Raw genomic sequence first — 24,092 nt, 5'->3', positions numbered from 1 at the left:
TGCCTCCGGTACAATGGCTCAACTATCTCGGTTATGTGGACCCCTTTCTCTTCCCGTTGGCTCGACGTCTTTTAACCAAGCGATAGTTGTACAATCAGATGACAAGCGGCACACCGGGATAACGCAATGGTTTTTCTGCTTTGACAACTAGTTACTTGCTGCACGGTGGCATGTTGTCCTGCCTAGGTTCATGTCATTCTGTCAGCCTTTTCCAAGTGCCCCAAAAGGCGAAAGAGTTAGTTTTTGACACACTGAATGTCGCACGCAAATTGTGCACAGCTAATTGGAACTTGTAAGCCAAATCAACTATTAATTGAGTGCTCTTTTCCTCAGCTTTTCCAATTGTGGCATTAGCTAAAATGTCCATAAACTGGGTTAGCAAACTATGATGTGAAAGTATACGCTAAGAGGGTCATAATATATAGCTTTGCTTATCTTCCGATTTAGGTTTCATCTGCTTTATCGAAAAACTAAATTATACTTCCATAAGGATATACACAGAAAGAAAAAACAAGCAAAAATCAAAAATAAAATTATTAATCAAGATTATTTGTGTGACAAAATTGAACCAAGAAGGTTTATTCTTAAATCAAGATCGAATATATAGAAAAAAATCTAGATTGCCCAATCCTGAAATTCTAGATTACAATCTCGTATCACAAATGAAAAAATCTTAAACTAAGAAAGCAAAATCTTAAATCAAGATCAAACAATCTTTAAGTTAGATTATTTAAAATAAATCAAAAAATAGATTTACATGTTTATGTGAGTTGTTTACTTTTTTTATTTTTAGTTTGCAATTATAACGTTTACCCCTATTTTTATATACGAGCCGACTAGAATTTGAACCCAAGACCGATGGCCACACGGAACAATGATTTGCAGCATCTATAATTACTAAACTAACAGCAAAAACACCAGAATGTAGGCTGTGATCTTAAAGCAAGGGGACTCCAACATTTTAAGAATCAAGAACAAACATTTTTTTTTATGATCGAAAAGGTTTTATATCCAGATTTGCAATCTTTTCAATCAAAACAATCTTGGGTCAAGATTTTAAATGTTCGTAATCTTATGTAAATTTTGATATAAATCTAGATTTAAGATAGTTTCAACCTAAAAATCTTATTTCAAGATTGTTCTTTTTAAGATCAAAAAAATCTTTAATAAAGATTTTTCTATATAAATTTTTCTAAAAATTGCTCGATTTTGGTAAAGGTATAAAGTTTAGATTTTATTATTTTTATATTCATATTCTACAAATAAGTTAGCAGATAATTTACATGATTTTTCTAATATTTTGAGAACTTTTTAGCGTTCAGTGAACAGAAGGAAATTGGCTGACTGACTTGTGATGTCGACGAGTTAATATAGGAGATTTTCATTTTGAGCAGCTGTAACATCATCCAGCTGTCATAGACTCCTCAGCTTTCCCCGCTTACCCAACCGACCATTCATTGCCAGTCTTCAACCACATTTTGTGGGCCTTCCATGGCCTGAGTCTGGCCCTGGACCTGCACCTAGGCATGTGATTCTCTTCTGGCGATACGTGAGCCGTCATCATCGTGGGCAGCGTGTGGTGTTGGATGTACGGACGGGTGTGTATGGGATTTGCCACTTCCCCTTTTGTGGGGTATGTATGTCGCCTCTGTGTGTGTGTGTGTGTGTGTGTGTGTGTGTGTTGGCTCATATTGTAGGTTTGTAACGTTTTTATGATGCCTGGCGGCATGTTAAAATTGAAAAACGCATTTGCGTGATAAATTGCAATATTTAACACACACGCCGGCACACACACACACAAGCACACGCAAGTACATGCATACGTATATGTATTCGTTACACAGACATAGGCACATGGCAGCTGTAGCATGTGGTGTCCAGTTGTAATTGCAACAACTGCTGCTGCCCCGTCCCCAACTCGGACTACGTCGCCACCGACATCAACTCGCAATCGTAGTCGTAGTAGTCTGAGTCTGAGTCGGAGTCGGACTTGCTTCGAGTTGGACTCGAACTCGACTCTCAACTGGCTCCGGCATCGGGGCATGAGTTATGGCACCCGTCAACTCTGCAGCACTGTTGAATGTGGCGAAATACGAGCGTATAATGCAAACGCCATTGCATGCACACACACACAAACACAAACACACACAGTTACAAGAAAGCAGTTAACATGTTTCTCCTTCAGCTTTTCTTGTTTCAAGCCAACGCGTTGCCGCCTGACGATATGAGTTACATGCCGTGCTTAATGGCATAATTTAAAGCTGCAAATTTTGTCATAAATTTTAAAATTGATTACCACAACGGCAACAGCAGCAGCGGCATTGTCGTTGTTGTTGTTGTTGTTGCTGTTTTTGTTTTTGTTTTTGCTCGTTAGTCGAACATTGCATGCCGCCTGATGGCTACATTGGCAGCGGTGTTAAATTGTGTTACCTCTTGTATGCATGTGTGTCCGTTGGCCATAAAAATTACACAGTTTGCCTTTTGTTTTAGTCATTTTTCTTGCTGCTAATGAATTTGATAAGCCACAGAGCCAAGGAAATGCTTAAATTTAACCAGTCAAAAACATCAATTATAGCAAAGGACTTCTTATATCTTAACTGAACTATCAGACCCCTAATAATTGGCTGTAACTCCAATTGTATTCTGTTGATTGAATTTCGAGAAAATAGATTAACAATCACAGAGAGTTGGAATTCAATCGAAATGCATAAGTACAACATGATGTGCCTTGATGTGCTTGACATTGATATTTAAAATTTATACAGTACTATCCACTAAGTACGATACTCTTACGAATTTATGTCGCTACTCTGCAAAATTTATTAGAATAATTCAGCTTACATAATAAGTGGTGTACTACTGTCTTACCGACTGACGAGTCATTCCTTCATTGACACTAAAACCGTAAGCGCTTGGAAGTTTTATCCAAAAAGGCGGAAATTTTTCATATATGGCGCCAAAATGCAATAATATTCTGGGTAGAGAGTTGAAAATAGCAATTTACAACTTAAGACGTCCAAGGTTGTTAGCCTAATAATTGTCATTATTGTAGACATGTGATATTAAATAACAAAACATAATTCTTGATCCTCCGCACATAATGAGGGACGAAAAAGATAGTTTGCCTTACAAAAAGTGAAATTGCCAAACATAATAAAACAAGTGCCTGCTAAGGAAGTTTTCATTGTATTAAATTTATAATCAAACACATATATATATGTACATATATAAAGATTAATATTGAAAACAAGAAATAAAAAAAATAAATAAAAGCAGTGCAGCGTTCATTTTAAAATTTACCAAATTAATATTCCGAAAAATACTACAAAATATACCATGCGCTATATTTAGTATACTGGTATATTTGGAATAGTACTACATTCAAAATATACCATTGAGTGCAAGATATGCCAGATTATCAGTCCAACTAACTATAGTATTTTATTTTTATCAGATAGCAACCAAATTTTATTATTGCCCTTACCAAAATTCTACGTTCAAACTAGATGAGAAGACTCGTTCTGCCTTTTAAGTACATTTTCTGTCGGCACAAAGTTATAATACCCTTCTACCATATGGGTAACGGGTATACAAAACATTTGGCAAAACCTAATTTTGTTTTGATAAATGCCGAAACGTATTGCTCTTGATGAGGAAAATAATTGCTTTAAACCTGGATCTCCATCCAAAAAAAAGGACAACGCAATTAAATATAAATAACATTTTGCTCAGATACTCAATAAATAAAATTTTGAAAAATTCACAGTAAATACCAACATATTAAACATAAATGTAATTTATTACTTTGGTCGCGGTTGACATTTCCAGAGACTGGCTACCATTGATTCTTATGCACTCGTATCCTAATCTAGTTCGCTGCAAACATTATTGTCTCTACCTAAACGAACAATAATAAATTAGTCGTGAATCAATTTAGTGCTGTGAATCAGAGCAGTTAGGACAGGCAAATTGATGCCAACAAAGTAGGCATCCTGTTGGTAGTTGCATTGCTGGCAACCATATTAAAATCATGTCTTTCAATCCCAGCAATTTAGTGAGAGTGGCAGATGCCACAGCAAGATGAACAACCAACACACTTCCATATAATTAGAAGCAATATCGGGAGTGATGGGTAAAAGCCGACAAAGCATGCGAGATGGTGTGACTAGGAAAGTCAAAAGCTGGCAATTATTGGCAAGTTGGTATCGTTGAGTTCGGTTTGATTATAGACTTTAGGTGTAACCCAACAAAACAACAACAACTACAACAAGAAAAAAGGGAGAGAAAAAGAGAAAACAGCATTATACTAATTTAATTTTAAACGAACACAAATGCTGTACATATAATTTAAATAATTGCACAGGCCTAAGGCACGACTATTGATGATGTTATCATACATACTACGTCTCTTATCAACAATTTCCGCTGGCAGCTGCATTCCATTGCACTCCACGACCGCCAGTCGCCATTTGCCAGTTGCAAGTTGCCAGTTGCCACTCGCAACTCGCAAGTTAACTCAGCTTGTTTCATTTTGTTCCGTTTCGTCTCGTTTCGTTTCGCCCTGCCTCGTTCACTTAATTATAATGTATCGCTTAATGGCCACACTTTGTGCCTACAGACACATTTCCTTCGGCCACGATTATTAGCCATGTATGTAAATGCAAAGTATACATGACATCGCCAGGGAATCTGTTGTGTATGGAGTACCGAGGGTACACAGACAAACTATCGACTGATAAAACAATTTACTCTCTTCATCTGCTCATCCGTTTCGTGTGCTCAACTAAATTATGGTTACAAAATTTTATGAAGCCATTTATTTCACTCACAGCTCGCACAGCCTATGCACTTGTTGCTGATGGTGATGGCGATGGAGATGGAGATGGTGCTGTTGCTGTTGCCAGTGCCCCTTGCTATCATTATTGTTGAGAGAAGTGCTGATCCGCCTCTTTATACTTGTTTTCAATTTTAACAAAAGAACGCATAAAAAGACACCAAAAATTACATAATTATACATATTATGGCGAGTTTGTAAGAAAATTGAGCATTGCACATACATAATTTAATATGGGAGTGTTTAGCATCACAACCTTATAAGAGATTACTGGTGGACTCCTTAGGAATGTGTAAGTTAACTGAGTAGTCCATGTTCAACAATCATGTAACATTAATTTCATATTATGCTCAGCAGAAAATGAATGTATAAAATAATTAAAGGCTCGAACAATAGGAAAATCAATTTAAAGTGTCTCTTATTTAAAAAATTCGAAATGATGAGGATCCTCAGAAGTAATCGATTTTAACGATAAGTCTACCAAACACACATTATTTGTGAGTACCAAAACTGAAATATCTGTAGGTTCATTACAAAATTCTCTTAACTCTATACATATTTTATAAATCTGCAACGATAATATACTATTCGTTTTATTTAAATATAAATTAAATTGATTTACTTATAAATCAAGAAAAAACAAGTCACATGGGTTGTATTTTCAATAAAAGCCTTTTTTTGCATGTCAAAATATTTAGTTTAATCATAGTATTATGTTTATACGATAAATTTGTCCAACAAAAATAAAATTGTTAAATTAGTAGCATTTACATATGTATGTACAGCTGTGAACTCTGAAATAGCAGTGCTAGCGTTCTGAGTGTTTAATAATACTATTATAAACACAACTTCCAACAAAATGTAGTTATAATAGCATTATGTATTTAATTTTTAATAATTAAACATTTTTTCAATTTGGATAATTCAATATTTTACCGGATATAACAAAAAAAATTGGGTGCTTTGTGAACAACTTTGAAATAGCAGTGTTAAAAGAAAAATGTATTAAATTTCGAAAATATCTTATAAGTAACTTAATTCTACTACATTTTGTTTTGATGCATAATTTTAAATTTTCATACCAAATAAGATAACAATCAATTAATGTTGAAAACAGTCCAGTAAACTTGACCTATGTTTACACGTTTTTAAATACACTGTTGGTCTTAGGTTAGACGCACCAACTTTTAAATAAAATGCTAAATTTATAATAATGCTTATTCTAATTGTCCAAAAATCTTTTCTTATTAGAATTCGAATCTTCTTCGAAAAATATGTGTTCACAGCTGGTTGATTTGCGAAAAAAATAACTGTACATTCGAAGATTCCAGAAAGTTCTATGGCAATCACGCGTCATTTCGGTTGGTCATTGAAAAAGACGCACTTCAAAGTTCTTTGTATTGCGTAAACAAGTGCATAGGGTAGAAGGGTATTATAACTTTGTGTCGGCAGTAAATGTATTTAACAGGTAGAATAAGACATCTCCAATCCCATACAGTATATATATTCTTGATCAGCGTCCGTCCGTCCGTATGAACACATAGATCTCAGAGACTAAATGAGATTGAGCTATAATTTTTTTTCGACAGCATTTGTTATGTTTGCACGCAGATCAAGTTTGTTTCAAATTTTTGCCACGCCCACTTCCGCCTCCGCAAATCAAAAAAATCGAATAACGAGCGTAATTTTAAAGCTAAAGTTCCGAATTTTGGTATATATAATAACTACTATAGTAGTTATGATTCCTGAAAATTCGCTTGCGATCAGATAAAAAATTGTCGAAGGTATTAAAGAAATACCAAAAATACCATTTGGTATATTTTTAGCATTTTTGTAGTATTTTTGGTGTGTTTTGAGAATAATTCCGCAATATATTGCTTTTATTCAAAATGGGTAGCGGGTATCTCACAGTCGAGCACACTCGACTGTAGTTTTCTTACTTGTTTGTAGTGAGAAAATATTAAAAATACACAAATAAATTGTTTAAGAGCTATATTTAAAGTAAAAATAGGAAAAGCTGGTGTTATAAGCTTATTAGAACGTCAAAAAGAAGACTTTTTCACACGCAAGGACTGTCCAATCGAAACATTGCCAAAAATATAAATCGCAGCTCCAGAACTATTGATAGATATTTAAAAGATCCAGAGGAATATGAACAAGTAAGAAAGCTACAGTCGAGTGTACTCGACTGTGAGATACCCGCTACCCATTTTGAATAAAAGAAATATATGTTGCGGAATTTTCTCAAAATATACCGAATATACTGCAAAAATACTAAAAATATACCAAATGGTATATTTGGTATATTGATACAGTACCGCATTCAAAATATACCATAGACGTCACAATATACCGATTGTCAGCCAAAGCAACTAAGACCCCTAGTAAGTAGGCGTTTTTGCCCATACAAAAGTATTTCTTTTATAACTTCGACAATTTTTATCTGATCGCAACCAAATTTTCAGAAATCATAACTACTATAGTAGTTATTATATATACCAAAACTCGGAACTCTAGCTTTAAAATTACGCTTGTTATTCGATTTGTTTGATTTGCGGGAGCGGAAGTGGGCGTGGCAAAAATTTGAAACAAACTTGATCTGCGTGCAAACATAACAAATGCTGTCGAAAAAAAATTATAGCTCTATCTCTTATAGTCTCTGAGACATGGCTAGACCGCCTCGGCTGATCAAGAATATATATACTTTATAGGGTCGGAGATGCCTCGTTCTACCTGTTACATACATTTCCTGCCGGCACAAAGTTATAATAACCTTCTACCCTATGGGTACCGGGTATAAAAAAAAAAAACAAATATTTTGTCTAAGTGCGTTTATTCTATTGACCAAGAAAAATGTACCTTATTTTAGGTTGCTTGAAGAAAATGTTTGAATATATTATAATTGAAGTATTATTAAATAACCAAGATTTTTGCATACTAACTTTTTTTCAATAATCATTAAAATAATAGATATAAAACAAATTTATGTGGAAAACTGAGTGCGTCTAGTCCAAGGCCAGCAGCATATGTAAATAATTTTGTTAATATTGCATTTTTAACTTTTATGTATTTTTGTGTTTTTAATCAAAGTTCTTACATTGAAATGCATTTAGAAAGCGATGAATTTTATTTCACAGTTTGGATTCTAAGAAAGTTTTATTTTTTAAAAATATCGGAACAAATTCTATATATGATAATAGTTGAAAGTCCGCGTTTCGGGTCGGGGACTGTTATGAAATATTATCGTCAATTCCAATGGCATGTAAAAACCGGGATAAATGAAGACATACGAGGTGTGTTCAAAAAGTAAGGTGACTTCAAATTTCGCGGGCAACATATTTTCGATTATCGATTTTTTTGTTTTGTACACTCTTCCCTAACATCTGTACCAAGTTTCAATGGAACATCCTCTTTTGTTTGGTTGTGAGAGGCGTAAAGTTACAAGTTATTTTGCGATCTCGGCGATTTTTTGCTATCGAAAAATTTGGATCAAAGGATTTGCATCAAATTTTGTGTAAAAAATAAAATTAAGTGCTCTGAAACACTTGAAATGTTGACAGTGGCATACGGTGAAACTGTTCTGAGTAAAAAAAATGTGTACAAGTGGTACAAACTCTTCCAAGATGGCCGGGAAGATGCCAATGACCAGCCTCGCTCTGGACGCCCAAGCACGTCAACAACTGATGAAAACGTTCAAGCAGTGACGAAAATTGTTTTGGAAAATCGTCGAATCACTATCAGAGAAGTTGCTGATGATGTCGGTATATCGCTTGGCTCGTGCCATGAAATTTTTTCAAACGTTCTGGGTATGAGTCGTGTGTCAGCGAAGTTTGTTCCGAAATTGCTGAATTTTGACCAAAAGAACCGTCGCATGAGCATCGCTCAAGAGCTGTTAAATGACGTCAACGACGACCCAGATTTACTCAAAAGGGTCATAACTGGTGACGAATCATGGGTATATGGTTATGATATCGAAACCAAAGCCCAATCGTCCCAATGGAAGAGCCCAGGTGAGCCAATACCGAAAAAAGACTGCATCGCTGAAAGAGCTCAAGGCTATACCGAAAAGTGCTTATGGGAAGTGCTTTGAGGATTGGAAAAACCGTTGGCATAAGTGTATTGTATCTGAGGGGGATTACTTTGAAGGGGACAACATAAATATTGATAAATAAATTAATAGTTTTTCTTGAAAATACAAAGTCACCTTACTTTTTGAACACACCTCGTACACATAAATAAATATATATTCCAGCACATACATAAGTATGTATTATTTATGCATACTTTTCTTGGACAGTTGTATTAGTGGCTAAGGCGATCGCACTTAGCTCACAATTATGCATAATAACATAGGAGCCTACTCGAACGCTTCATCATTAAGTTTAACAGACAATTTGTCAAAAGAAAAACAAGAAAAACACAAAAAATTTGCATAAAAATAACAAACAACTCACATTAGACGACAAACACAACAACAACAACAACAACAACGAAGACACCAGTGCGAAATTTGCATGTCTGACCGAATAAGTTGGCCAGCAACATCAGCGACAACGACAACACCAACAAGTCAGCTACCACTAACAATTTTGCACCAACGTCGACCGATTGACGGTTGCGGTGTTAAAAACAGAAGCACAAGTCCAGGCCAGACCAAAGCAACGACCAACTGCAATTACCAGAAGCGAGCCACGCAAAGTCTTAAGCCAAAGCCGAGGCCGAAGAGATATCAACGGAGATCGGCCAAGGGAGGCAACTTCCAAATGGCAACGTTGCGGCGAACAACGATTAAGTAAAAACAATTTACACGCCTGCCTGCCAGTCTGCCTTTCAGCCAGCTAGCCAACCAAGTGGCGAACGTGGCCAAGATCCCATGTTGGCTCTGGACGTGTGGCGTTAATATGCGTCGCTCTGACTTAGCTCGATGCTGCTTGCTGTTTGCTACTTGCCACTTACCTTTACTGCATGTTAGTGGTTCCTTTTGGCATCGCCAACATGTCAATTATATCATATCAAATTAATAATTGTACGCACCGCGCATATAAGCACATACAAATAAAACAAGATAGGATTGATTAATCTGCTCCATCGAATACTGAATACCCTTTCCACCTGATTACAACTCTTTATAATCAATTCCCAAACACCAGTTTTGCATTGACGAACGTCTTTAAACATGGAGGTGTGCACCATGTTTAAAGAAATAAAAAATTATACTGAAGTCTACTCGAATCCACACGAATATACATACATATGTACATGAGACGGAGCATTAAATTATGGTTTGAAAATCAAGTGGGGATGCACGTCTGCGCAACATTTGCCAATAAGTTGGTTTAAGGAGCTGCAAGTGGTCCGTTGTAGCAACGGGTCGTGGTAGACAGGGGCGAGCTGGTCCCATAGTAGTATGAAACATTCACACACACACACACACACACACTAATTTACTCTATTTGGCTGTTACTTTGGCTATGTTAGTGGGTGCTTTAGTGAAATGTTGCTAACCATTGAATTCCAATTATGAGAATTTCAGTGATAATCTTCTTTCAATATTTTATTTATAATGCAGTGAAAACTCTGGAAACCCGAAGAAGGTCTAGTCTCTACTTTCCGATCAAAAGAGACATTGTTCCAAAAACTCAAACAAACGAACGTCATGACAAAACTAACCTTTACAGATATTTCCACTACTACTAATTTTAACATTTATGTATATGTATGTACATTTATGTACATAAATGCGTACATATGTAAAATATATGAAATTGAAACTCAAAAAATGTTCTATAATACATGAAAACTCTTGTATTCTGCGGCAATTGGCTTAGTTCCAGAGCAATTTCAACTCTTGTGAGCAGACGCTTGGACGGAAAAAAATTTATCATCGTATATGTATGTACATAGTTATGTATCAAATTAATCAACAATTTAAGCGATTTTATTGAAATATACCAAACACATACCAAGAGCAAACTGGTTCCAGCATTTTGTGCCTTGGAATTGTATATTGTATGTTGGCGTCATTTAAGTTGTCTGTGTAAATGCTATAGCTGCTGAAGCGGTAATTATCTTTTGACAGCACTTAAGTTGAATTTGGTAATGACATATGGCTAAAGTTCGAAACGGCGACAAAAGCGACGCTTTAACCTGGCTGACTGTTGAGGTTGAGAAATGTCTGATAACAACAGACAGTTGAACGGTGATTTACTTCTTTTGAAAAAATCCTTTTTTGATGATCCATTGATTTTCCATTTTAGCATATTTGTACTTCTCTTGGATTGGCATTTTTATGCTAACTTTACAAACATTATGCTTTTCGTCAAGCTTCAAATTGTCATCTAAATAAAAACTCAATACTCGAAATATGGTAAACTTGTAATCAGCTGACACTTGGACAATGAAAGTACAAGATCATATTATCGCCCACCACTAACGCGCTCTGTTTACCATTGTGCGTTTGCATGTGTGTACGTCCGTGTGCGTGCGTGCGCGTGTGTAAGTGAGTGAACGTGAAATGAGCGGAAAATGAAAACGGCGGCACAACAGACGACAAGAGAACGAAAATCAAGAACAAGCACAAAACTCCAATGAAAAAATCCTCTATTTAAAACAATTCGTTAATCGCATAAATCATTTTTTAACAGTGACTGCAACAACGTGAGTAAATGAGATCTACCATCTGCAGAAAAGAGACAGAGCAAACTGACAACGGGAACGGGACAACAGCAAAAGCCTCGTTGCAAAAATAGATTATCTTGTTGCCTTCGAAAGTTGAAAGATCTGCAAGCTAGCCAGATATTCCTATTGGCATCTCAATCGGCATGGCAAATAAAAGGTTAATCTTAAAGCTGACTGAAGACTGTGAGCTGGAAAATCAAATCGAGACGTTGTTGGACGATCATGAAAATTTGGAAAATATCGATGCACGTGTTGCAAAGCGATTCAAATCAAAGGGTGTGGAAGACGAATCTCCATTGCATCGTATGCTGCAGCGTCAAATATTCAACGGATCGTGCAGTAATCTGTCGCCTATAACCGAATTGTCGCACAATATGCGTGGCACTGTTTTGGATGGCGGAGGTACCCCAAAGTCAAGCACCCTGCGCACCTACAACAGCATCTCGTCCAGCTATGACTCCGGCAATTCGTTGGATGACGAATACATGGCAATGTTCGAAATGGAGGCATTGGACCACATGCCGTTAGCCAAGCTACCTGGTGATCTAGATGCCCTAATTCGAGGCCAGCTGAAAACGAACGAAACTGTGCCGACTACTGTGGAACCTCGATCGGTACGTCGTTGCTTAAGCATGACAGCGGAACAGTCGGCTCTGGACATCACGCCGATTAAAAAACTGCATCGCACACAGAAGACAGAGCAGCAGCTTCCTGTTAATAACAGCTTGAGCCTGATACGCAAGTCTGTGTCCATGAATAATGTGGATATACTCAACGCATTGAGCGATGAGCCGCAGCTTATTGGAGATCTGACCAAGCCGTGTGCCTTGCCCGTAATGCAAACCGGGGTCCGACATCGTGATCTCAAGACAATTTCCTGTAATACACTCGCTCGTCTGATGCGCGGCGACTTTGTCGATCTGTCTGACCGCTACAAGATCATCGATTGCCGCTACCCATATGAGTTTGAAGGAGGTCACATACGTGGTGCACATAACCTGTACACTCGTGCCCAGCTGAAGGCTGCCTTTCCAGTGAGCACAGATGCAGATACAGATGCAGATCACCGCCATATTTATGTGTTTCACTGCGAGTTCTCGTCGGAACGTGGCCCAAAGCTACTGCGCTTCTTGCGCAACAATGATCGCAGTGTACACACACACGACTATCCTACGCTTTCGTATCCAGAGCTCTATCTGCTGCATAATGGCTACAAGGAGTTCTTCGCCAGCTACGCCGATCTCTGTGAGCCCTCCGACTATGTGCCAATGCTGGCGCCGGCCCACAACGAAGAGTATCGTTTATGTCGAGCTAAAACCAAGTCATGGCAGTATGGTGAAGGTGATGGTGGCGACAGTGGCATCGGTGCTGGTGATACCAGTGCTCCTTCAACAAATTCTCGCACTTTATCTAAGTCACGCTCCCGCTTACTCTATGCGGAATAGTTGATAGTTCTTGTCATTCTATATTAAGTTAATTAGTTGTCTAATTAAGGTTACGTTGTGTTGTCCTTCGGTTAGGTAAAATTTCATTTATTTGTTTAAAATTTGTTTTTCCGATTACTACTTTTATTTCTCTAGTCAGCGCTAAAAAAAATTTTAATCTGTTCAGTTTTTGCATTTAGTTAAATGTTAAAGTGTTTCCTATTTCTAGCTGTAATTACAATTTTAGATACATTACAGAACTATTCGCTAAGAGGGATCCTATTTATTTTATAACATATTAAGCATTTTCTAACAACGAAAACCGTCAAAGCATTCTAAAATACGATTTTTTTTTTAAGATTGCTATAACTATGCTGATCACGTGCTCAAAAATTCTTCGTTTCGGCAATTCAGATAGTTATTTTAAGTATTATACATTTTAATTAACATTATATACAAATATTTCTATGAACTTAATATACGATATTGGCTTTAATTCGTTCATTACTGGTTTGTCAATATTTAATTTATATAATTATTAAAGGATTTCAGTTTAAATAAAAGTATGGACAAATTCTTATAGTTAAAATCTTATTGCCGCGTAAATGATTATAACTAGTCATTGACAATCTGGTTGTAAAAAGTATAATTTAATATTAATTAAATTATTGACTCTTATTTTTGTTTTCCATCATAATAAGCGACTTGCTCTTGGCGAATTACTTTAAACATTTTCCTATGCCCCTTTCTCTTTACTTGTATTTACGACTTTGTTTTTGTTTTTAAGAATTGCAAAACAATTTGAGAGCGCAAAAATTTGTAAGTGGAATAAATAGCTAATATCCATCAATATTGACTTTTTTCGATAAATATACCGAAATTATATTTAAAATACGGTCACACTTTCAGAATCATTGGTGCGTTATCCATAACCAAACACACCAAAGTTGTATCACGCGAACAGCTGTTTAGGGGTGAAACAGTAAACAAACTAAGGCAGGAAGAAGAAGAATATAGAGGGCTCCAGAATCAAATCAACATATGTAAATCTTACTAAATTATGCGTCACTAGGGCATTCAAAAAAGTTTAAGTGAAAGTCGTCAAAACAATGATTTTATTGTGCCTCTGTCTACTTTCGTTTATTTTTTCAACTATGGAATAATGCGGCGGAAGGATAAACCTGCTGTCCGACAATAAACATAAACAAAACTTGATAGCTATAAATGTATTTTGCCTTTGGCATGCTGTTTTTGTTTATTTAAAAAATCTTAACAATTTTTATTATATCAATGGAGATTGTGACTTTTAGCCAAATGAATAAAGTAATACAAAAAGAGACTCCGTTGGGCTTGCAGCTACTCTTCCTTTTTGGGGTCAAAAGGAGCTTTGAATCCGGCTTTTTCATAGAACTCCAATGGAACTGGATCTTCGGACTCAAAAAATTCTGAATCTCGGACGCAACACGGTCCAAGCTCCATTGCGACAATTTTTTTGGCCCCAGAATTCTAGCAATTTCCGTTCGAGTACTTCATCGCGTAGCTTGATAATCCACTCGTTAAATTCCCAGGGCCCGTAAAACCCAGCATCGCCTTTGTACTCCTGCAACAATTCGGCGGCCTTATCAAACTCCAACTGTTCCGGTGTTCCCTCAAACAGCAGTTTCCATATTGTCTCGCGAGCTACTTGGCTTATTTTAGCAATGTTCTTCTTCTGTATTTCATCGGGGACAGGGACAGTAGTCAAGACATAGCGTTTCATTAAATTCTGATAGTCGACTAGAGCATTTTCCATGCTGATCTTAACTTCAAAATCGCCAGACAAAGCAGCTGCATTGTAAGTTTTACGTTCACTTTCCGGAATTGGCTGCTCTTCAAAGCTGGAGTTCTTGCTCAGCGCTCGCACCTTCACACTCGCCGCAAATGGAGCTGTGCAGCCGGCATGCGCATAGAATTCCAGCGGCGGCTCGTCGTCGCCGTCAAAAAGATCTGAGTCACGGTGCCAACAAGGACCCAATTGCTTCTTCACAATTGAGTTGCGCCAGAAATCCAGCATGTTTCTTTTTAGCAGCTCATCGCGTAATTTCACAATCCATTCGTTGTAAGGCCAGGGTTGATAGAAACATGCGTCACTCTTGTATTCTTCAAGCACATCTGTAGCTTTTTTCTGTGACTCATCCGATGCATTTGCATCATTGAATAAAAGTTCCCAGATGACATCACGTGCAGCACTTGAAATCTTTATAACATTTTCTTTTATAATTTCATCATCGACAATTTCTTCAACTGCAACATGTGTTGTAATCAAGTTCTTGTAGTCCTGAAGAGGTGTCTCTTTGCCAATGATAGCGTTACCAACAATCTGTATTAAACATAATATATTATTATATATATATATTTTTATATTTTATAAATATATGAATATATGTTATTGGCATGCTTACCTGGATGGAATTTGATGGATTTGATTTTTCTGCTGGAGTTGACATATGGCTTTCAGATTTGCGCTTTGACATTCCTTAAAAATATTTTCCTTTAGGTATCGACTGCCAAATAAAGACTTCACAATACATCGATGTATCGATGTTCCTAAACATCGATACGATATTTTCAACAGCAAACTCAATACCTATGTATCGATGTTTTTGCCCATCATCTTTTTCTTACCGCCTCTAAGAGCACAAATAAAAGGGAAGCAAACGAGAGAGGCAACCTTTAATTTTTTATTTAATATAAGTAATATTCTTATTATTGTTCTCTTATTTCTAATAATGGTTTTAGACGTTTTATTGAAAAAAATATATATGTGTGTTTCCGCGACATCTTGCGACTCTGAACGCAATTTTAGTAAAGCAGGACAACTGGTTTCAGATAGGCGATGCTCGTTGAATTCTTCTGCAGCTAGCTAATTACGATTTCTACACAGTAACTGCAATCTCATTAACCAAACTTAAAACGAAGTGTCTAGAAACAAAAAAATTTAGCTATCTTTAAATTTCTTTTAAAAGCGCGGGGTAAAATTTCCCTACAAACATCGGACTGTTCGATGTTTTAGCATTACTATTTTAAATCGATGTTCGCTAGATTCGATGTTTTCTAAGCACCCCTGACAAAAATCCCAAAATCTTACGATAGTGCTATCGATGCATTTAAATTACTTTAACCAGCTTCCACGGCACCACAAACTCTTCGGCAATTGAAAATTCAAATAATGGACCAGTAACCAAATATTCATTTTTTCAATGTATTTAAAGTTTTATATTTGACTCGTTAAAAAACCATTAGAAAAAACTCGGTTGCTGTAAAAAAATCCAAAACAAACCTAGAAATATCGAACACCGAATTTTTAAAAATCCCAACATATGTAATAGTATCGACCAACTATTTGGTATATTTTTCAAGTCACGCGATGATTTTCGAGGTGAAATACAACCGGAGCTCAGCACAACACAAAATTATGATAAAAATCTGTGCAAAGTTATGCAATATAAATTACTGATTTTTTATATCATTATTTTTGCTGACACTATAGAAATCTATTGAATGCAAACTTTCATTAATTTCCCACTTTTCAGAATTGCTCATCCTGTTAAAATCAACTATTATGTTTGGAATTTAATTTTTTTAAATTGGTATATCACCTTCGTTAAATATTTTATCGATCGAATACTGATAATTATTTTAGTATTTTTTTAAATTTGTAATGGTCTCTGTTAATCGCACTGAAGCAACGCAAATGTTCATCGTATTTCTACAGACAGAGTTTTATGTTCTTCTAAAATAATCATTTGTTCAATAATAAATTATTCTTAATAATTGTTAACGAATTAATTTATATTGGATGTTTTCAATGCTTACTATAAAAAATCGATATTTATAACATTGAATAACCATCGTTTCATTTATATTGATATCGACGTTTGTCCATCTCTATTTTCTTCTGGTGTGCATCTCTCTATTACAACTGATTAATTTCCAAATTAGTTGCGTGATAAAAAGAGAAAATAAATATATAGAAAAATAGCAAAGAAGAATCTACGGTTATTTTCTATTCGAGTGTTGGTCTCTGGCTGTGTTATCCGTCTGTTTCACATACACATCACATATTAGTGAAAAATTTGAGGTTACAATATTTGACCACGGAAGCAAGAAGCCAAACGCTGTGTTAATGTCGCCCACAAGCAATAAATTGTCAACTATATCAAATCAAAAACAATCCTAATTAAAAAACATCCACATCAGCTAAATATTTGAAAATCAATTCGATTTGTGAAGTTTGTGTTACAGTGAGTGTATTTGTGCGTGAAATTCTCTTTTCTCGTACTCCGAAAGCAACGAAAAACGTCTTAAAGTTATACTCAAATGTGTATGGCAATTGTGGTAAGTCTATAAATGTACATATAGTTAAAGACACAACCAAAAATGAGGCAAATAAATGTCATATTATTGCTTGCCACCTAAAGTAAACATTTTTGGATGCTTACTATTGAGATATATTACATTCTCTACTTGAAATTTCTCAATGCAATTAGATTGCACTCAAACTCTCACTCACTTGCTGACTTGAGTGGGTGTGCAAACATACCTACATACATATGTATATACATGTGCTTGAGCTTAATTTCTTCATATTGGTATATGCTTGTATGCAGACACACACAACCAATTGCATGTATTTTAACTTTGTATATGGGAAATTTGGATGGGAATAAGTCAAAAAGATATTAGATTTGGCAAATGTTTTCGATGTTTGATTAATTCACTTGTTTTAATTGTGATTTTTGGCAATTTGCCTGTGCTGTGAACCATTGACCCAATTGCTTTGATACGGTTTCTATGTAAATGACTTCTATGACGTCGCCAGCTGATATTAAACGTCTGCACCAGGCTTGTTTGACCTGGTTACACAGTAACAGTAATAGTAAAAACTAGTGCAAATGTAGAAGTGGGACGTGACCAGAACCAGTGCAAGCGAAAATATTCAAAAGATAGGGATAACGACTACACATACTTATGTATTAATGTGATACATACATACATAAGTACAAACACATATTTGCTTTCTTTAATCATTCTCAATTTTACGTCAGCAGTAGTATCTAATCTATGAACCGCTTAAACAGATTTATCATATTAACGTCAACTGCAACAAAATCGCGAGTCGCGAGGTAGAAAAATTATGAGCTCAGTGAGAGAAGAAAAATAAACACGCAAAAATCATCATCGCAGATATCATCAGTTGAATTTTATTCTGGGCAACTAAGAACGCAAAATTAATTGTTGTCCGTAGTATTTCAGTATTCGTTTTAATAAAATACATTAAGAAAGCAATGGGAGTTATTATCGATCATTTCCTTTAGGTATGTACATGTATGTGAGTATATATTTGTATATGCCTCCACAGTTATTCTTTAACATGTTTGTTATTATACCCTGTGTCCATTGGCGTATTCAGAAAGGCGATGGAATCTACGCTACTTATGCGTGGTTCTCAGAGAATAAAAGTGCTGAACATGTGGTTATTCAACTTAATTTCAAAAGTTTTCATGACCATACATCACAAAAATTCAGATCTGGTCAAATGCTTGTAACCTTAAATGTTTGCTCATAACTTGAGCGAATGTCAAAATGTCATTTACAAATAAATTTAATCTAATCAGTAGAACAAAATATATTTATTAAATAGTTTTTGAGATATAACATAATGAGCTCAGGGTATCTGTTAGTCGATCATTCTCGAATTGGCCGTATTTACTTGCTTTTGTTTGTTTTTGTCTTAAGTATGTCCATCACACAAACACTTTCTTGTATACATATAAATATACTTTTTTTTGCAAATTTTAATGCCGTTGCAATGTTTGTATGTAGTCGGCATTTGCGTCAATGCAGACAAGCTAGCAAACAACAACAGCAGGAGCAACAGATGAACATCAGCGTTTCCATACACAATTCACATTCTTATGCACTTATATATGTGCACATATATACATGTATGTACTTTTATGCTTCAATGAATGTCAATAACTTTCCGCCTTTATGATATTGACAACACATCATGTTAACCTGGATCACTTCAAATCTAATCAAAGAGAAATCAGCGGCTGTAAAAGGATTTAAGCCTTCACATTTAACTTGTAAAATATATATTTACAATGCAAAATGCAAAGCAGAAGAAATATGTTGTAATTTTGTGTTTGGTTTCTGTTCTGTAATTACTCTGAATATGTTGATGTCCTTGAGCAAGTTCTGTTGTTGTTTTTTTAACATTATTCTTGATAAAATCAAATAAGAAAAACATGAGAGATCGCGGGGTTCCAATAATGATACCAAGGTTTGTTTCATTCTATTTGAGTTTTCTATGCACCCGGCGACATTTTTAAATGTTTTCTACTTGTATATTCCTAATACATGTGTTCAAGAATTGAATTAAAATTTTGTGCCGGCAGAAAATGTATGTAACAGGTAGAAGGACCCGACCCTATAAGTATATATATTATTGATCAGGGTCAGCCAAGACAACATAGCCATGTTCGTCTGTCCGTATGAACACCTAGATCTCAGAGATCCAGTTTGTTTTAAATATTTGCCACATCCACTTCCGCCAACGCAAATCTACCAAAATCTAATAAAAAACGTAATTTTAAAGCTAGACCAGCGTACAGCATACTTTAATAACTATAGTATTTATGATTCCTGAACATTTTGTTGCGTTCAAATACAAATTTTAGATGTTACTTAAGGAATACTTTTGTATGGACAAACGGCCTTTAGTATATTTTATATTTTTGCAGTATATTAATTCGGTATATTAATTCGGTATATTAGCAGTAGCTTTCTTACTTGTTTAAGATAAATTTCGTATATGGCTCACAGATGTTAATCCATTTTTTTTTTATTTATTAAAGTCTAATAATAATAGTATACAGTGTAAATACGAAGATAACATATCGATATGGAAACATGCATATGCATATCTGTAGTTCAACTATTGTCACGTTTCCGGAAACCGTGCGAATTTCGTCAATATACATGCATGTCATTTCTAAATATAGAAAAGGAAGAAAGCGACCAAAACATGCAATACTTACAACGTCAGTCGTCGCAAGTTGCTTGCCAAAGCCAGAATGGGGGAGAGATAGATAGAGATAGTTAAACCACCAGCAAATTCTATATTTAGTTTGCTAAATGTTGTTGTGGTTGACTCCTAGCTAAAGCTAAAGTGCATGTAACTACGACATCATCCGGCTGGATAACCTTGAATAGGATTTGACGACATATCCATTTTGAGTGCACAATACTGATACTGATGCATTGTTTTATTGTGATTTGTTTATTGTTCAACTTCCTATACTATTGATTCGTTCTGCTTGTGAAGCATTTTCCTTCATAAAATGCTGAGGGAAAGTAGAAATAAATAACATACAAATATATATATACTCTAGTTATGGTATGTGCATCAAGTCAACAGCGGTAAAAAGTTAATAACGCACTTGGAGTCTTACATTCGTCATGTCAGTTGACAACAACTATAGTCGCAACCGAGAGATAAAGTCTCAATGTTCTGATGACTTAAGACATATATACATAACTAATGGTTATCGGCTTATAATTATGCTTCCTGTAGCTCACCTTATCAAGCAACCCTCGATTTTGGGTGTGACTGAAATCTTACCACAAACAGCCGACCGCATGTTGTCCTTACAGAAACGATAAATTCCATAATGGTGAAATTCCAGACTAATGTTATGTGTACTTACATTGTGGTCTATTCCACCTCAGTTAAAGTGAGCACAACAATTTCAAAATCAATAGTTCCGTGCAGTCTCTTGAACTTTTCACTTAAATATGAATGCATTCTATTTATTTTTATTCCCGGTATTATAACTTTGTGCGTCCAGCAAATGTACGTAAAAATCCGAAGTCATCTGCCACTCCAAGAGTATATATATTCTTGATAATCGTCAACAGCCGAGACGATTTAGTCATTTTCGTCAGTCCGTATGTTCGGTGGTTGATAAGAAATGCTGGATCTCAAAGTGGTATAATTTTCGACTTATAACTGAACGCAGTTGAAGATCACTCCCGCCACAGCAAATCAAAAAAAAAGGAAAGCATAATTTTGGAACTGGAATTACGATTTTTATGCGATGAAATATAAGTTGTATTTTTTAGATTTATATTTTTCTAGTATATTAATTCTGTACATTTTTAGGGAAGTAGTAGTAAGTCTAACATCGATGCCATAATAATTTAGTTGCAACTTTTTAAGATGATTTTATTTATTTTTGAAACTTTTTATGCAGTAATTACACTGTATGGACGCAAAGACTCGAGTGAATTATGTTTGAGATCTTGTGATTATTTTTTGTACTTCAATTGCCAATGAAGTTGTGGAAAATATTGAAATCTTTTAAGCTATTTATTATATTTAATAAATCACAACAAAATACCTAATATAGGTATAAAATTAGTCTCCTGTCCTGATTGTTAGTCTCCGCGCTAAAAATATGAACCGTTTTAAAATACGGTTAGACATTGCACAATATGTTTTTAAGCGGTTTCGTGCAGATGAGTTTACTGGATTGATTCTATAATAAAAAAAATCATACTCAGACAACGTTTGTTTGGGAATTGTCTGGTTTTGCTTCAATGTTATTATTAAATTGTTCTATGTAGACATATAATGTGACAATCACAATTCAAAATTTTCATCCTGCAATTGAAACGTGATCTTAGCCGCTTTGTAAAAACCAAGCAGGAAAGCTACAGTCGAGTGTGCTCAACTGTGAGATACCCGCTACCCATTCTTAATAAAATTATATTCTACAAATTTAACGAAAATATACTGTTAACGTTGTTCAGGAATATTACATATATTATGCCGTTACAAAGTTATAGCACTTCTATCCTATGGGTAGGTGGTATAAATTTTCGAGTGAATAATATATAAATTTGTGCTTGTCCATTTCTTTTTGGAGGGTGAAACCTATGCTTATACCTTAAGGTAATTTTTTTTATTTTTTGTAAGCAGACAACATTACCTCCTTGACATATCTCCGGTTCCTGCTTCGTTCTCGCCCTTTGTTTCATTGTTGTTGTGTGTTTGTTTGTCTATCAACAAGCGACAATGGCATTGGCTTGTCTGGCCAGAGTGCAATCAACTTTCAGTTGTCTTTGCATTTTATTCTGAATTTTTGAGGAAACATATAATGCAACAAAAAAATAATTAAAAAAATATTATATATATTATGTATATATAAATATATCAAATTAAATTTCGATAAGCGAGCTTAAACATATAAGAATATGTTACATATACATATGTATATATAACTAAATAAAAGACCTTAATATTAACTACATATATACTTGAATTTCATTGAAATTTTTGTATTTTCTATTTTTTATTGAATCTACATTATTTATAAAGAATGAGAGGATTAGTTAACGTAAAGTATCTCATTGTTAAAATATTAGTTACCAAATAAGGAAGCAATTTATTCATCATGATTCCGCGACGTCAACCAGATCCGACTGACAGTTTCAAGTACACGTCTGACTAGTATAAATGATCGACTTTGAGATACTTATTAAACACATTTATTAAACAGGATTTTTTTTAATATTATCGAAACTTAAAAATGTAACTTAAATGTGGTTAATTTATTAATTTTCTTTTTTTATTTCATTATACTTTTATATTTTTTTGAAACGGTAGATAAGCAAGCAAAATACACTCAGTACTTTAACTAAAGCTTGCTATATTAAAATTGTTATAGACATATTTGAACCCACTGAACCGTAATATGGTGTCGTGACATAGGCTTGGTGTGAGACTGCACATGGGGCTAGTTTTATATAGAGCACTAATTGAACTATTCGCATGTGTGCGAGCCTGTAATGGGAATTTTCTCTACAAATGAATATAATACCTCTTAATTAACTACAAGATATTTCTGTAGGTAGCATCATTTGCATTTCGCGCATAATACAATATGATAAGTTTTAACTGGTTTCCATCTAGTCACTATTTTAGTTGCAGTCTACTCGCTCTCGCAATTGTTTTGCAGTCTGTCCTTGAATGAGTATCGACATGTGCTGCGGTTAATAAGATACAAAGTAAACTTGAACATGTTATTGTCTCTGTCTTTCAGTTTGTCTTGACCTTGGAAAGAAAGTAGCTTTCTGGGGAAATTAACTAACAGGGTTTTTATGAAAATCATTAAATTATTATTCAAGTAAGAAAGCTACATTCCTGCTACCCATTAAGAATAAAAGCAAAACAGTGCGGTATAAATTTTAAAGTATACCATATTAATATATCATATTATATACAATAATACTGAAATATACGAATATACGATATATGTATTTGGTATATTACTGCATTAAAAATATACCATTGAGTGCAAAATATACCAGATTGTCAACCAAAGCGAGTAAGATCCCAATTTTTACCTGATCGCAACCAAATTCAGGAATCATTAATATATGACTATAGTTTATATTGTATGTTCCAAAAATCATTGCTCTATCTTTAAAATTATTTTTTATCTATTTGTGGGGCGGAGAAAGTGGACGTGGAAAAAAAATTTGAAACAATCTTGATCTACCTGGAAATATAACAAATGCTGCCAAAAAAGGATACGGACAGACAGACGGACATATCTATATCGTCTTGACTGCTCACTCTGATCAACAATATATGTATATATTTACTTTATAGGGTCGGAGATGTCTCCTTTTGCCTGTTACATACATTTCCTGCAGTCACAAAGTTATAATACCCTTCTACCCTATGGGTAGCCGGTATATAGTAAAAAGAAAAATCACTTCAAACATCCTGTATGTATGATTATACTTATATAATACATTTTTAGATTTTGAATGAAAGTCGGCGCATATTATTATTATCAAACATTCCAAAAATAACAATATTTGACAATATAGGCCGACTTCTCATGGTTTTTGTTCACATTCTGCTCATTCGAATTTTCACTAAAATGTATTACAAAGATTCAAAAAAACATTTGAAATTTAAATAGATTTGTGGTAGATAATGTATATTATTGATAAAAGGAATAGTAACTATCTCCTAAAATGAGAAAGTATTCTTCGTTATTTCAATTATAAAACATTTTATATATTCCTTATGTTTT

At 34.9% G+C, this 24,092-nt stretch overlaps 2 protein-coding genes and 1 long non-coding RNA gene across 3 annotated transcripts; 1 reads left to right on the top strand and 2 right to left on the bottom strand.

The window, feature by feature from the left end:
- Positions 1-11,168: 11,168 nt before the first annotated feature.
- On the top strand, positions 11,169-14,364 carry LOC132797260 (cdc25-like protein phosphatase twine). The gene has a single exon (XM_060808898.1). The coding sequence runs from the start codon at positions 11,656-11,658 to the stop codon at positions 12,955-12,957; it is 1,302 nt and encodes a 433-aa protein (XP_060664881.1). The 5' UTR covers positions 11,169-11,655; the 3' UTR covers positions 12,958-14,364.
- On the bottom strand, positions 14,148-15,501 carry LOC132797269 (uncharacterized). Its single transcript, XM_060808910.1, is given in 3 exon segments — positions 14,148-14,433; positions 14,435-15,295; positions 15,378-15,501. Coding segments are annotated over 3 exon segments (1,074 nt in total). The 5' UTR covers positions 15,450-15,501; the 3' UTR covers positions 14,148-14,292.
- Positions 15,502-20,762: 5,261 nt separating this feature from the next.
- Positions 20,763-22,547, bottom strand: LOC132798983 (uncharacterized). Its single transcript, XR_009634005.1, has 3 exons — positions 22,415-22,547; positions 21,975-22,119; positions 20,763-20,963 (listed from the first exon to the last, which is right to left on the bottom strand). It is a non-coding gene; the product is annotated as an uncharacterized LOC132798983 (long non-coding RNA).
- Positions 22,548-24,092: the final 1,545 nt, after the last annotated feature.

Source organism: Drosophila nasuta, chromosome 2L, assembly GCF_023558535.2.
Source record: "Drosophila nasuta strain 15112-1781.00 chromosome 2L, ASM2355853v1, whole genome shotgun sequence".
Taxonomy (NCBI): domain Eukaryota; kingdom Metazoa; phylum Arthropoda; class Insecta; order Diptera; family Drosophilidae; genus Drosophila; species Drosophila nasuta.
This window is presented reverse-complemented; position numbering and strand designations above follow the sequence as displayed.